The sequence below is a fragment of the Platalea leucorodia genome, assembly GCF_965183815.1.
Source record: "Platalea leucorodia genome assembly, chromosome: 1".
Lineage (NCBI taxonomy): Eukaryota > Metazoa > Chordata > Aves > Pelecaniformes > Threskiornithidae > Platalea > Platalea leucorodia.
The window spans coordinates 93,412,686-93,427,656 of NC_138823.1; the positions used below are offsets into that span (position 1 = coordinate 93,412,686).

Sequence of the window (14,971 nt, forward strand, 5' to 3'; positions counted from 1 at the left end):
AAAAGTCAGGAGGCTTGGGTGGGCTTAAGAAAAAAAAAAACTAAGCACAGCTAAATTTACACAGAAAACTAGCAACACAAGACAAACCCCACTTAAAAAGAATGCCAGGCCTCCAGCCCTTGATCAGCACGAATGGCCACATAAAGTCAGGTGCAACTGCTATTTGCTACGAAATACATCAATATCATGTGACAGAAAAATAGGAGGGGACCATGCCACTGGGAAAGGCTCAGCATCCAAGAGCAGCCACAGCAGCTGTAGCAATCTCTGGAGCTTTTCCTTACCGTGCCCATTACAGGTCACCACTAATCCTCTTCCCTTGGCGTCAGTACAAAGAGATTCCCTAAATGAAATAATCCACCATCGGATAAGCTGCTTATTTTCTCCTACTGTCCGCAAATAGCTCTACCACAAAAAAAACCCCACTTCAGTTGGAAGCTAAGGCAATTTGTATTGATAGACTACAGCAAGTCAAGCAAATACCCCCTAAGATCGGCATTGATGACTCCATGCCTCCCCTTGCCCCTCCAGCCTTCGCTGACTCACAAGATCAAAAGGAACAGATGATCCAGGGGCACATTCTGAAGGTGGCAAGTACCAGACCTGCACGCGGGACCCCTACAAAAATAAACCCTGATGGCCAGTACCCAACGTGGTTGTAGCCTCCTTAAAGGAGACAGCTCCTCCTGAACTGCTGAACACTTCATCCTCTTCGATACAGAGCCATAAGAAAGGAGGAGAAAAATCAAAGTAGTGCTGTGCTTGTCCCAAAAGCTCTGGTTTGTACGTGTCAGGGAACACTTAACAGAATTAAAATGACCAAACTGCCCAGAGTCACAGATTGCCAATTCCTGCTCACACAGTACCACAGCAAGATGTAATGCGGACAAAGAGTGCTAAGCTTCAAAGGGTTGAGAACTGTCCTTCTTTTTTTTTTTCTCTCAGATTGCAACTTTAGCATCCCATGTCCTGTCCCTCTAAATGTTTTGATAATTTCAAACATTCCCAGCAAAATATTACAAACATACCAGAAGTCTAAAACAAGTCTCTCCAGCTGTGTTTCTTCCTAACTGGCCACTCCTAGAAGGTACCTCCAAGGAGTGGCTACATATCACAACATTATCCCCAGACTCTGAAACCAAAAATGGAGAGAAGGACCAAGGGAGGTTCTACCTCCTACCTGCTAACTCAGTTGGACTAACCAGCCAGATCTTTCTCCTGCCTAAAGTTTCTATTTCAACGTCTCTATCCATAGGATGAAAAGGCTTCACCTCCCAGGCAGCAGACTAAGCACTCTGGACGCTCACCAACCTGACTCCCAGGGGCACAGATGTCAGACTTGGGCAACTGGTGAGCAGCTATTTCTAGCTCTTCTCCTCCGCTTTGTCGGAGGCCACGCTCACAGCAAAGCTACTCCCAAAGCACTCAAGGCAGGATGTCAGACAGAAGAGATGACTCAACTCCTGTTCCTCATAGTAAGCTATATATAAAAGGCTAGTTACCACTACACTTTCAAACCTGGGTTTAAAACAGAGGTGGAGATACTGAGAAAAATCACAGTTGTCCCACGACATGCCAGGGGAATCGGCGCTTACAATAAGCCCCCGCTGCCAAAAAGCCAACACCCGCTGCAAAACAGACCCATCTTCCTTCCTCGCTGCGATCCCCCCCGGGGCCAAGCGCTTTCCTGTCCCACCGGCACCGGGGCCAGCCCTCCAGCCGCAGCCCCCGTCCTCCGGCTGCCCTGCGCCGCCGGCGCGGCGATGGGAGCGGGGAGCCAGGGATGGAGAAGCCCCAGGGCAGGGCCCGGGGCTGCGGCCGGCTGAGGCGCAGCGCCGGGGGGCACGGCGGCCGTTAGCGACCGTTGGGGGCGCGGGGCGGCCCCCAGCCCCGCGGGCTCGCTTCGCACGGGGAGGGGAAGCCCGGGCGAGCATCACCGAAACCGGGGCCCCCCTCCGGCCCGCCCGCCTCCTCCCTGCCCGCGTTGCGGCTGGGAAGGAGGCGCGCCCCGAGGGAGCGGCGCGGCCACGGTCGCCTTCCCTCCCTCCCTCCCCGCCCCGGGGCGGGGGACCCCCGAAGTCGAAGGGAGAAGCCTCTCCTGCCCTGGCCTTTGTTCCTTAGGCGGGCGCCCGGCGGCTGCCCCGGCGGCGAGACAAAGGAGGGGGCGCCGCGGCAGCCCGCGGGGAGGGACCGCCACCCCCGGCCACCGCGGCGCCTCGCCCGCGCACACGCACTCACGCACGGGAACGACGACGAGCGGCGTTACCTTGTTCATCCCATTCCCCATGGCTTAAGCGACCCGCACGCCGGCACCGCGGGAGGAGCCGTCGGCTGCCGGCTAGCGAGCTGCCGGCGGCGGGTCAGCGTGCATGGGACAGTGCTTGCCGGGGTGACTGGGGGCGAGCTAACTGGGAATTAAGGATGGCCGCGGCTCGTCGTTGTTGGGAAGGGCGAGGCGCATCTCCCCCCGCCCTGGCCAGGGCTCCCTCCGGGCTGCCGGAGGCGGGTTTCCGCTCGGCCGCCCCCGGGAGCGGCGAGCGGCGGGGCCGCGCCACCAGGAACTGCCTCCCGCCGCCGCCCCCACGTGCGGTTAAAGCCCCGCCGCGCCGGCCGCCGGCCGCCCTGGGGCTTGTAGTCCGCGCCGCCGCGCCGCCCCGCCGCCGCCCGCCCGCCGGAACTACACCTCCCGGCGCCCCCCGCGCCGCCGACCTGCCCCACCTGTGGCGGGCGGCGGCACCCCGCGGCCGCCCGTCGCGGCCCGGCCTCGCCCCGTTCCCGAAGGGATGGGTGGGCGGCGGCGGCCCGGTCGGGCTCGTCTCCCACGGGTGCTGCCCCGCGGAGCCGCCCGCTGCCGGTGCGCCCGGGACGGGCAGGGCTGCGGCACGCGGCGCCGGGGCGGGCAGGTGCTGCCTGCCTGCCTGCCTCTGCGGTACCGAAACCGGTTTGGTTTCCACCGCGGGCGGGCCGCGGCGGGCGCGGGGCCTGCCTGGCAGGTGCCACCGGGCCTCGGGCGCCCCAGCCGCCGCCGCAGCCTCCCGCTTGCCCGCGGCCTGCGCCCCCCCGGCGTGCGGGCGCCCGGGCGCGGGGCCAGGGAGAGGCGCTTGGCCGCAGGCGGCAGGCCCGGGCCGCGGCGGGGAGAGCAGGGCCTGGCAAGGCGGCCCGCGTCCCGTCCCGGCGCCCTGCCCTGGGCTCCTGCTCTGCGAGCCCCGCCGCCCCGCAGGCGCGGCGGGCTGGCGGGGAGAGGGGCGACCTTCATGTCCTGAACGGAGACCGACAGAGAGGAGAAGGCAGATAGCCTGAAACAAACCTCACGGAACCGGACCGGCTGAGGTGGGAAGGGACCGCTGGAGGCCAGCTGGGCTAACCCCCTCCTCAGGCAGGGAAAGATGCTCACGGCAGAGTCTTGGCAGGCGCGGCTTCAAAGCCACGCTCGGTCCTTCCAAACCCCTGCTTTTGCTACCTGATGCACAGTTAAACGTGACACGATACAGTCCTGTCCCGCTAGATGTGGTTTGGGAAGTGTGGTGATTGGGGATTTGGTGGTTAGTGAAGGAAATTTACTCCAAAGAGTTAATATAAGAGAGACTGCAGGCAAAGACCTAAGGGATACACACAGTTTAAATAGGCGGGGACAGGACATTACTACATACGATCTCTCCCATTAACTGGCCCAATAACACCCCCCAAAAAAGTGAAATCTTAGTGGCTCAAATGCAAAACAAAGACAATAGGGATGCTGCTCTGTAGCCACCTTCAGCTTCCCTATGCATTTATACATGCATCAGTGTGAAACGTGTATAATATGTCATAGAAATACTTAAAATATCCTCCTGTAGACAACTGCATCTTTATTCTCAGCAGTTGTCATTACATAAACAAATACTGTACTGAAAAAAAAAACACAAAAATCAACCAAACATAACTACATGGGTATTCGTGTGTCACCTGTGACTCGAGCTCTGTCACGTCAAGATGTCATTTGTTGGGCACACTTCGGTAGGACTGGGCAGGTCAGGGGCATCTGCAGCCCAGGGTAGGCAGTGGAAAGGTGAAAGATGGAGTGTAACAGGGTAAAGCCGACAGGCAGCAAAGCCAGGTATCAAATAATTGATGGATGAACTCTGAAATGATGGATAGATGAGTGGTGGAGGACTGTTATGTAGAGGCAGTGGTTGCCGGTACAAGCATGCTCTAAGGGGACGATTTCACAACCTCCAGTTGCAATCAAATGCCGGCTGTTGCTAAAGAGGCGGTCGCACGTCCTCCGCCCTACCCTCAACAGTACAGCTGTGACCCTTTCCTTGAGCAACCCCGACGCTTGTCTGACCCAACACCGAACTCGTTCAGAGGACTAATGCCACAGAAAGCTGGGGGTGACAGCCCGCTCCCCATGGGGTCAGAGCAGCGCACACGGAGACAGGGAGCAGGACCGCCTGCCTCTGCAGTGGCTTGTCATCGGATTGCCACGTCGTCAAAAACCAGCGCTGTTCCCACAGGAGCCAATGACAGGAGCTTAACAGAAGTTAAGCCACCTGTTTAACTGCCTAAGAAGCTGGAAAACTCTTGCCTTGAAGCAGCCATGTCATCACCACTGATGCTTAAATTTCAGGGGAAGGGAACACGCCCGAGAGCAGCGCTGCTGGAGGAGCGCAGCCCGGGGCAGCTGAGGCAGGACGGGCTCCCGAGCGGTCTGCAGCCGGCAGGCAGTTTAGCACCAGCTTCCGTGACAGTGGTGTGTGGAGTGACCGACGAGGAGGCAGGGTGCTAGCAAGAGGTTTGCCGAGTAATCTTATCCTGGGGTTGTAAGAGGAAAGCAAGCAGCATGGACTGCTGAGGCTAGGCCGCTTCTGCTTTGTCTGAATTGGGTGGCCCGGGGAGCGCCGCTGAGCTACACCTCAACCCGTGTTAGGGGAGGCTCAGTGTGAGCCAGCCCCCAGCTGCTTTCCGCATACCGGGGTCTCCCCCATGGAATCATGCCATCAGGGCAGTAGGAAGCCAACACATGCTTCAACCTGGATTGTTTGGGATCAGGACCTTGGCTTCACCGCATGACACCCCCCACCAGCCTCTTGGACTTTGCAGAATGTCTGGCCCTGCCTCAGCTCGCGGCAGAACAGGAGAACACCAGGGAGACACTGCTTTTGCTTTTGAACCATTCCTGAACCTCCTCCACCCTGAGACTCCACAGAGTTTGGGGTGTGTATCACATCATCGGTGGCTTCAAAAACATCAGAGCAGTCTCTCTGTAAAGCCAGGAAGGATAGCCGCCCGACTTACTTAATGTACTGCACTTCTTCCCTCCCTCCCCCCTCAATACTGCTGAAAAGCATAGCAGTGAGCTTTATCACATATATATACGGGCTTTAATATTTCATTGGCAAAGCTCTCCAGAATGTAATTTACTTTGTTATCATGCCATGCAGAATACAACTGAGGTCCAAAAGGTATGAATCACAGCTTGCCATGATAACCACTAAACACATTCTGCCCCCAAAATGAAAGAATTCCTTGTCAGCAACTCTGGCAAGTAGTTTCTTTTTGTGACACAAAAGGATAAACAATAAATAATATAGGGATATTATTTATATCTGCAGGGATAACTGCAGGGATCTGTGTTGTGCTAAGAGGTCCATGGTAACTGGAAGGCCTTGCGGTCAATATGCTGGAAGTCTGGGCTGGTCAATTCAGTTCCCCATAACTCGGTTTCTCCATCTGTAAAATGCAAATAACAATATTTCGGATCGTTGCAAAGAGCCCCGAAAAGTACTGTGCGTGGACAATCTGTGTGAAATCGTTCTGTTACATTAGACAATGCAGATGGAATACAAGTATGTATATGACTTAGTCATCTGACATTTTTCTGAATGGGAAGTGTCACGCATTCCCATTCTTCTGAATGGGAAGTGTGATTCTCTGTTTTATTTTCAAGTTTCATGACTCCCTTCAGGATGCCTACTTCAGCCTGCAGTGCTTTCCCTTATTACAATTTCATTGCATGCATGCAGCTTTTTACAGTGAAAGAGCAAAAATCAGAGTGGGAGAGTGTAACATACCAAGATTAAAAAGCAGTGGGAGGAAATCCACTTCTCTCTCAAACATTTACCATGATGTATAGTATCTCCTTTTCCTCCCCATAGGTCTAGAGGGGGAATCCTGATACTGTTGCTAGACCTCTCTCTTGCCAATTATTCCAAAAAGTGTTTGTTTTAGTTCTTCAGCAGTTGTTTAATAAACTACCACGTAATGCATTTATGGGAGCAGGTCTTCAGCAAGCCTAAATCATCATAAAGTGTTTATTCATTGTCACTTCTCAAGATCTTATTCCTTGTGCTTAGTATCAGCACTGTTTTTAATCTTTTGAAAGTGCATTTTAAAAAGCAAGGTATCCTGAGATGACTGGTCTGAATAAATGAACTCAGAAAATAAGAGCAAAAAACTCTTGCTGAATCTCATAGCTTTCAGTACCCCTGAAAAGAGAGATCACTTTAGCAAGGCCTGTAATCCTACAAATCAGGGGATTTTTCTACTTCTTTGTGATATAAGGATGATAAATTGAGTAATCCCCACTTCTTGACTTTGCACACAAATGTATCTGGCAATGCCAAGTCTTCAGCAGCAGCGATCGTCTTCTAGGCAATTGCCTGAGAACAACCAACCAAACTGATACCGAAACTAAACCTTCTTAAAAAAATTAGACATTCTGCTTTGACAGTTTGTTGAGCTTACTATGTTAAAAATAAGTAAATACTCTCTACTTCTTATTTTCTGATCTCACTTTCTGTAAAACCTGCGCTCACATTCAGCCATAGGCAGAAGGCGCGTCACGTATCCATGATCTGTCAGGAACTGATAAGACCTGGGCTGGGTTCCCCTGAAGTGGCATCACAACCTAGTTCTCAGAGGTGGCAAGAAGGGGGATAAAAAGGATGATTGGTCAGAAATAGCCAGTGGAATGGTCTTCCTCTGAAATAGAGTGATTTGACAGGAAGGAACTGTATCACCAGAAATAACTAACGAAACCTTAAAATTCATAAGTAGCACTGGGCTTATTTTCTGACCATGCTGAGAGGGAGGTCAATGGAAGGGAAGGAGCTTGGAGGACTCATTGCCCTTTCTTTTAATATTTCTACTTGGTAATAAACATTGATAAAGCATTTCAAAGCCTGCTTTCTGGATAAAAGAGATAGCACCCTGTGGTGATGCATCCGTGACACACCCTGATTTGCTGCCATGTATCCACAGAGCAGAATTCGTTCATCATTTGATAAATTGGTCTTAAGGCCAAATTTGGCTTTTATATTATGTCACTGTGAATCTGCAGTAACTTCATCAAAATCAGTGATGTTGCAGCAAGCTTTAAGTCCTGAAACTGAAGGGAGTTGCCACTGTGGTTTACTTCAGCAAAAATCAGCTTTCAAGAAGCTGCTCTCAACAGGCAGAGTAGCTGGAAGACCGTCATCTCCTTCTGCCTCGTACTCCTCTCGCTTCCCCTTCCATTAACGGATAATATCAACAGAATATGGAGTACGCCAGGATGAAAAGGCTGAGCCAGCAGACGAGGCCAAAGTGGCACAAAGGAGGGCTTTGCGGAAAGCAGGTCTCAAAAAAAAGGAACCGACAATTCAGACAGGAGGAATGCTAGAGAATAGCTGAGAAAAGCATACAGGATAATTTAGATGTAGGTTAGCTGCCATGGCAACCGTGTACCAAATTACTGCACTTCTGTGTCTCTAAACCTGCCAGCAGCTACTTTGGTTTGTATGTACTTCAGGCTTTAGAAAAAAATGAATCCACCTTAAAACTCGTGATGGATTGCAATTGAAGTGCAGATACCAGGATTGCTGTGGGGTGCTTGGTTTAAACATCTAGAAAATAGAGATAGAAAAAATAATAGGCCTTGAGAATTCTGATTTCACTAAGTGGTTAAAAAATACATAATTTCTTTAACATTCGTAGCAGTCAGTTCTAACCCTTAATTTATACTGCTTTGACTTGCACATACTTATCAGGTCAACCTGACACTTTTACCTCCAATGCGTATATAAGAAAGAAATTGGTCCTAGCAGCAGCTCTATTTATTTTTCACTGTGAGAAACTGACATGTTATAAAAAGGATTTTTAATCCAGGATTCTTGGGAAATATGGTAAAATACTAGATCCCTAAAGAAGGCTATCAAAAAGCATGCTGCAAGGCACATGTATATTATTAGTTACTAAGAATAGTCCATTGCTGAGTGTGAGTGAAAATATCCAAATGCGTTCCCTTGATAAGCTAGGTATGTATTCATTTCTCCGGGCGCACTTCAAAGTGTCCTCAAATGGAAAAATAATGTTATAATAACCTAACCTCTACTTCCAGTTCATAGACATGTAACCCTAGGGGAACACAGCCTTCACAACACCTCTCTGCAGGAAGCCAATAGACCGTAATATCCGTTGGACTTCTCTTATACAGTCCATGAAAACTCTGCGAGGAGAAAGAGGTCAGTTTTGAAGTTCCCAGTGAAGCTTGGTGAACATCACTGAGATGTTCAGCCATCAGTTGAGACCCATTAGGGTCTGACCCACCATAGTCAGCAGGAATCTTTGAATCGGCCGCAGAAGCAGCTGTGGTCAGTGCCAGGAGGTGGTTCCCCTAGACACCTTGCAGTTGCAGGACGAATCATTCACTTCTGTCATTGAGCTCTTCAAGAGTTTCTGTGATGTTTTATTGTGGTATTTTGGAGTCTCGGTCATCCTGTGCTAAAGCACCAGCAACACCCAGCAAGCTTCTAACCTGTCAAGGGTTAATTTGGGGTCTCCTTGTGGTCTTTTCTGAGGCTTTTTTGTTTGTTCTGATTCTTTGGTCCTTTGCCTGGGACTTGATTACATGCATGAATTGAGACATTGCTTCTCAGATTGTATACTTCTCTATAGTTTCACTTTCCTTTGTGACTCCAGGTTAGATCTACTCTCTCAAACAGTTCATTTTACATAAGGATAGAAGAGCAGCTCTTGTAGGTCATCGCAAAGTTCCCTATATCTCCACATCTCTCAACAGTGGCAAGTAGTGGACACCTATGAGAAGCAGGGTGAGTACAGAGGGTTCCTTCCCCTTTTATATCTTCCAGTTTCTGGCAACCAGCAGGTCAGGTTTGTGAGCCAAGGGCACACCCAGTCCCTGGTCTGAATGTTAAGCTGGTGTTTTTATGTTAACATTTACGGTGACTCCAAGATCTCTTTCTTGAGCGACAACTGCTCATTCAGAACCATGTGCATTTATTAGGGCTGTATTTTTCCCATATGCGCTGTTTTGTATTTATCAGCATTGTATTTTCTCTGCCATTTTACTACCCAGTCAGTTGATAACGTGAGACCCCTGTGCTACTTTCTCAGGCAGCTTTTGTTTTTGACTATTGGAAACAACTTTGTGTCATCAGCCACCTTGGCTATCCACCACCAGTTCCAGCCCATTTGTGAATGTATTGGACAGTGCCGGACCTGGCACGGTCTCCATCCCCTGCCTTCCTCTTGCAACTTCCTTTAATTGTGAAAAATGATCAGTAGCTCCCACCTTTGCTTTTCATCCTCTGTCCAGTTACTAATCCACAAAAGGACCTTTCTTCAAACTAAGGCTTTTTAATGAGCCTTTGGGGGTTTGGGGAATCCTGTGACAAGATTTCTGAAAAATACCATTATAAAAATGCTGGGGGAAATTGGAATGGAGGGAAGGGTGGGGAGCAAGGAGATCTATTTGTCTCTGAGACCAGAAAGTTTTTAGTCTTTCTTGTGTCTAAGCTTTGCCTGAACCTGAGAAAATTGTGTAGTCTGCCAGAGCACTACTTGTGAAAGACCTACTAAGTTTTGTTTCATTAACTCATGTCTTTGAACCTGGTTCTGTAAGCAAAAATAGTTTAGTCTCTTCATTGTGAATAATTGTACTTTGTTGAGAAAGAGTCAAACCCACCTGGAGGGAATGCAGTAGTCAAACTCTGGTTAGACTTGGGTAGGGTTAATGCAAATTTACACTGAAGTCCACGAAGGCACACTCAGGGTTTGTATTTTTACTGCCTAACAGGAACAGTTTATGCTGCCAGTGAATTCAATGAAACTTTGTCATTGATTTCAGTAGGAACAGGAACACCATTTGTCATAAAAGATTCACTTGACCTAATCTTTTTGTAAATAAAGAAATAAGACATTTCAGGAAATTTCACAGTGTCTTTTTTCATGTGATTATTATTTCACCTGCTTTGATGGTTACTTTATTTGTCGTCTGGCAGAAAATGAAACTCATTTTATACTCTTTTAATATCTGAATAGAGCTATAATGCATGTAGATGGGCTTGTATTTAGGAGTGGTGCCAACACTGAGTAATTTTAATATATTATATAGTTGATAATATCTGACCAAATATTCTAGAATAAGTCACTATAGAAATGAAGGTAGGTTTCCTGTGTGGCTTACAATATCATACTAAAATACAAAAGAAACCTGACTGGGTTTCAGTTATGAAATAATAGATACTGAGCCATTTTCAGATTTGCTCCATATTGCCAAAGTGTTTAAGCAGGTGTGTTTCACAAAGTTTGTGAAACAAAAGCTCAGCTGAAAGCAAATCAACATTAGGAAGCAAAACCAGTGCTGAGTGATAGTGCTTAAAAACTGAGAAACAAGAGTGGTTTTAAACAGCAACTGAAAAGATGCTTTGATGTTTTTTAAAGTACTCCCTTATACTCTAAAAACACGTTACAGTTTTCTGCAGTTGTGTACAAGACATTGCATCTTATATTAGTGTTACTTCTGTAGCTTGGATTATACCCATCAAACATTAACTTTTTTCTTGTAATAGGATCATGTCAGCAGTTTTTGAAGATTAGGAAAACACGTTCATGAACCTAACAACTAAAAAACATTTTTTTTTCCAGAGCATTATCTTATGGGTACAAATGGGGAAGAATGGCAATGAATGTAAAAGCCTCAGTATCTTGACATGACCAGCAATTATCCTGTCAGTTTGTAGGAACAGGCAAACCCCTTTGCAGCGAATGCAAGGGTAGGCCAAATATTGTTCGCTGAATTCAAGTGATATCTGTAATCAATACCTTAACTTGACCTCAGCTGAGAAGGTACCCTTCCCTTGCACCGCGAGCTGAGTGCCTTCCATCGCCGCGCAGAACGACAAACAGTCTCCCTCTGAAACGCCCCAAGGCTCAGCAGTAGCACAGGCAGAAGTATTTGGGTCAAAGACTGCTATCAGAGGCAAAGGTGGACAATGTGACCTGAAGGGAAATTAAGAAAATCTTAAGAATTCTGGCTGATTTTATGTAAGTCCCTAAAAGCCTTGAATTCATTTGAATTCACTGAAGGCAAATCACTTCATGCCTTAAAGTGTACAGAAGCCTTTTGACAGCAGGGCCTGTATTGTGCAGCTCTCCGACATGACTTAGGAAGATAAGACATGAACAATGGAGAGTTATTAACATGAATAATTTTCCATGCAAATTGGAAGAACCGCAGAACAATGGGATGGCTGCGGCTTAATGGCACCAGGTTGTCTGCAGGGCTGAACAGAAAATATCACAGTAGGAAAGAAATAACAATGACAAAAGCTACTAGAACAAAACTGCTTTCAAAAATGAGCTGGGGCAGCTGGATGACAAGATCCCTTTTCCTGGAGGTGGTTGCAGAGATTCAGTGCCCAGAAAACATGCCTGAAAAGCCAGAGCTAAAAAACAACTGCAGATTTGCTAGACCTGAAGAACTTCATGAACCCAATGCATGAATCTAAACATCTTCACCAGACTCACCTTCATTCCACATCTTGGGGTCAGCAGGATTATGACAGATGTATTTGCAAAAGGTTAGCATCTATATTAATCAAATATGTTGGCCCCTTCAATACAAGAAACAGAGAAACAGCATAAAGAGATGAGCAAATTAACATTTCCACACGTCACTTTGTGTATTGTCTTTTCCGAAAGAAGTGTCTTCAGTAGAAAGAATGTAGGAAGGAGGAGGGCTACTGGAGGTTGTAGGTATTGGGATACGCATCCCTAGGGGTAACTAGTTGCTGCTGTGACTTTCCCAAGACCTATTTCTGCGATGTGTGTTGCTACGACTCATAGCTGAGCAACAGAGCTAGTGCTAGTCCAGGTGGCAATAGCTTATGCTGCCTGAAATACCAATCCCAAGAAGCTCAAGGGAGAAAAAGTTCACACAGCAAACGAGGAGACAGCAGCTGTTCCACTAGCTCTTCTGTCCTCTCTTTGCTGAAGCTTCCTCCGCTTCTACATAACTGACACCCATAGGAGTGATCATACAGAAGAAAAGTATTTCCATTTGATGTTTTGGTGGACGATTTATGTAGCAACAGAATGCTGTCTGAAACACGCAGACCTCTTTTGGTTTATTCACTCCGGCAGTGGGGATTATTTTAGAACACATGTGACAGGAAATAATGTTTTCTGCAGTTCGTCAGGAAACAGAACAAGGCAAAGCACCGACTCTCGAGGAACGGGAGCTATGACATCCTGTCCGTGCTGCACATTCAGTGCCTTTCTGCCCCTAAAAGAAATTCGAAACAGACCTTTCGTAGAAGGGGTTGATTTTGCTGAGTCAAAATGTCATGTATTGTATGTCTCTGTCTTCAAAAACTCCCAACGTAGTTTATGTTCTATTGGAGACCAAAAGGTGACAGTCAGCCAGCCCCGGTCCATCAAGTGCAACATTCACTGAAATCAATAGAGCTGTGTCCCTTGCCCCTAAGTCTGAAAGTTTTTCAACAAGTGGCTGAGACAGAAGAGGTCACTCAACCATTTCTAGTACTGTGGATGGAAGGAAAGGGAAAGGAAAGGGAAAGGAAAGGGAAAGGAAAGGGAAAGGAAAGGGAAAGGAAAGGGAAAGGAAAGGGAAAGGAAAGGGAAAGGAAAGGGAAAGGGAAAGGAAAGGGAAAGGAAAGGGAAAGGAAGGAGTGATTCCCTCAGAATAAGATTGCTGTATGTCAATGTTTGGGAAGTCTACATTGCTGCTGCCTCTGTGAGCTTTTCTGTGGTTACACAGAGGATTTTGGTCTCTCTGCTATTAGTCTAGCACCTTCAGTGCGTACTTGATTCTCTACTGAAAACTTTCATGCTATATCTTAAAATCAAGAAGCTGGTTTCCTCTGCCCATGTGGCAAAGCCAGAATGAGGAAGAAAATATAAATTTTTTTTCTTTATTCTGTTGCAGTGATGAATCATTACTTAATCCAACAGCCAAAGCACAGGTTTTCTGCATATGCGGAAGCACGATTACCCTGTTTCTGCAGTACATATTTATCTAACTCTCCTTTTATCCTTCCCCTTAATCTTTGTCCCTCACTCATCTCACCATGCCTCCCAGTCCCCTTCTTGCTCCCAAATCACAGCTCCAAGCCTTACTATCTTTCATTCTCTATATAAAACATCAAGGGTAGATGGGTCAAACACTAGTTACAACTGACTGCTTGCTTCCATTTTTATGAAAGTATGCCTTTTACCTTCATTTCTGCCCTCCAAGAATCTGGGCTTCAGCCACTGAGAACAAAAGCAACCATGCAGAGTAGTTTGATTTTGGACCTTTTTTCGAGAGGAGTGGCTGAATTTTTCTGGCTAAACTGATTTCCAGTATAAAAGTAGAGTTGGGCTTTCAAGTAAACCAAAATACCTACTTTCTAAACCAGTTTATGGGAAGAAATGGGATGAAGAGAGATGAGGATGAGTATTGTTAAAACTTTAATGCTTTTACCACCAAATTCATCATTTTCCATGAAAATAATATATTATTTAAAATTAATCAGAATTTTCTATGGAGAAAACAAGTGTCAAGTCAGTAAGCCAGCCTTCCTTCCAAACTACCTGTTCATCTGGAAGCTTTGGAGCTTGAGAATAATTCACAGGTACATGTATTACCTACACGAGTGTGGAACATGCTGCTGTGTAGGATACAGACTCAGAAGACTCCATCATGCAAAAGAGGTGCCTGACGAAGGATGTGTTTAGAAAGCCATAGGGAAAGTGCCATATGTACATAGGTGCCATATGTTATGTAGGTGCCATAGGGAAAGTGAATGGGTAATGGCTGTCCATAGTCTCTCCTCCAGTATGAGAGCCAAGGGGCATCAGATACAACTTGCACAGAGCAGGCTGGAACAAAGAAAGTGGTCCTTTATACCGTGAGCTAAACTGTGGCATTCCTTGCTGCAAAAGTGTGTGTATACAAAGGTGCTGTATGGGCTCAATAAGCAACTGGAAAAATCCGTAAAGGATCACTGAACAGGAAAGCCTTTGGCAATGGAAGTCCATGAGCTACACATTACTGAAGGCCAGAGGAAGATTCTGGAAAAGTTTCACTATATCCTTACCTTACCTTTTAATTCCCCCCTAGGCATCTGCTCTCAGCCACCATTGGAAAAGGGCTAAAAGGCCATTCCATCTGATCAGTCTGGCCAGGCACAACTGCTCCTTTGTTCTTCAACTTTGACTCAAAATAAGGATCTTTATAATTATATACAGCAGTATCCACTGCTCACTGAGCTCACCAAAGGTATTGTTCAGCTTTATGAATTCAGCCAGACTTAACATCTCAAGGGCATTTCTGCTCTGTGCAGAACTGTAATGTTAAATAAATAAATTAAGCACTTAATAAAGTGCTTCCAGTAATGCGGTTTCACATTTGTCATCTTCAGTATTTCCCATCATAAATGTCCTTATTTTCATGTATGACATGGTAGCATAAATCCAGCCTGATCTCTAGAGCTCATGATGGCTTCTTTCCTTCTTGAAATTTTTCTCCAGAAGATCTTACTATGTCCCTTAGTATTTTCTGTGCAAACTCACTGCTTTCAGAGTGACTGGAATATAAAGTGAAAGAAAGGAAGTGCTCCTGTATACATTGAGTCAAGCTGTGGAAGTCCTTGCTGCAAAAGACTGAACTTTTTCACACAGAACTGAATCAAATACCGCCTCCTTT

General features: G+C 47.2%; 1 protein-coding gene across 1 annotated transcript in view; it reads right to left on the reverse strand.

Annotated features, from left to right (window-relative positions):
- Window positions 1–2,545, reverse strand: part of DUSP22 (dual specificity phosphatase 22) — a 44,044-nt gene extending 41,499 nt beyond the window's left edge. The window contains exon 1 of the mRNA XM_082326098.1: window positions 2,267–2,545. Within this exon, the coding sequence (XP_082182224.1) occupies window positions 2,267–2,287 (21 nt within the window). The 5' untranslated portion in view covers window positions 2,288–2,545. The remainder of the gene's footprint in view (window positions 1–2,266) is intronic.
- Between the last annotated feature and the right edge of the window lie 12,426 nt (window positions 2,546–14,971).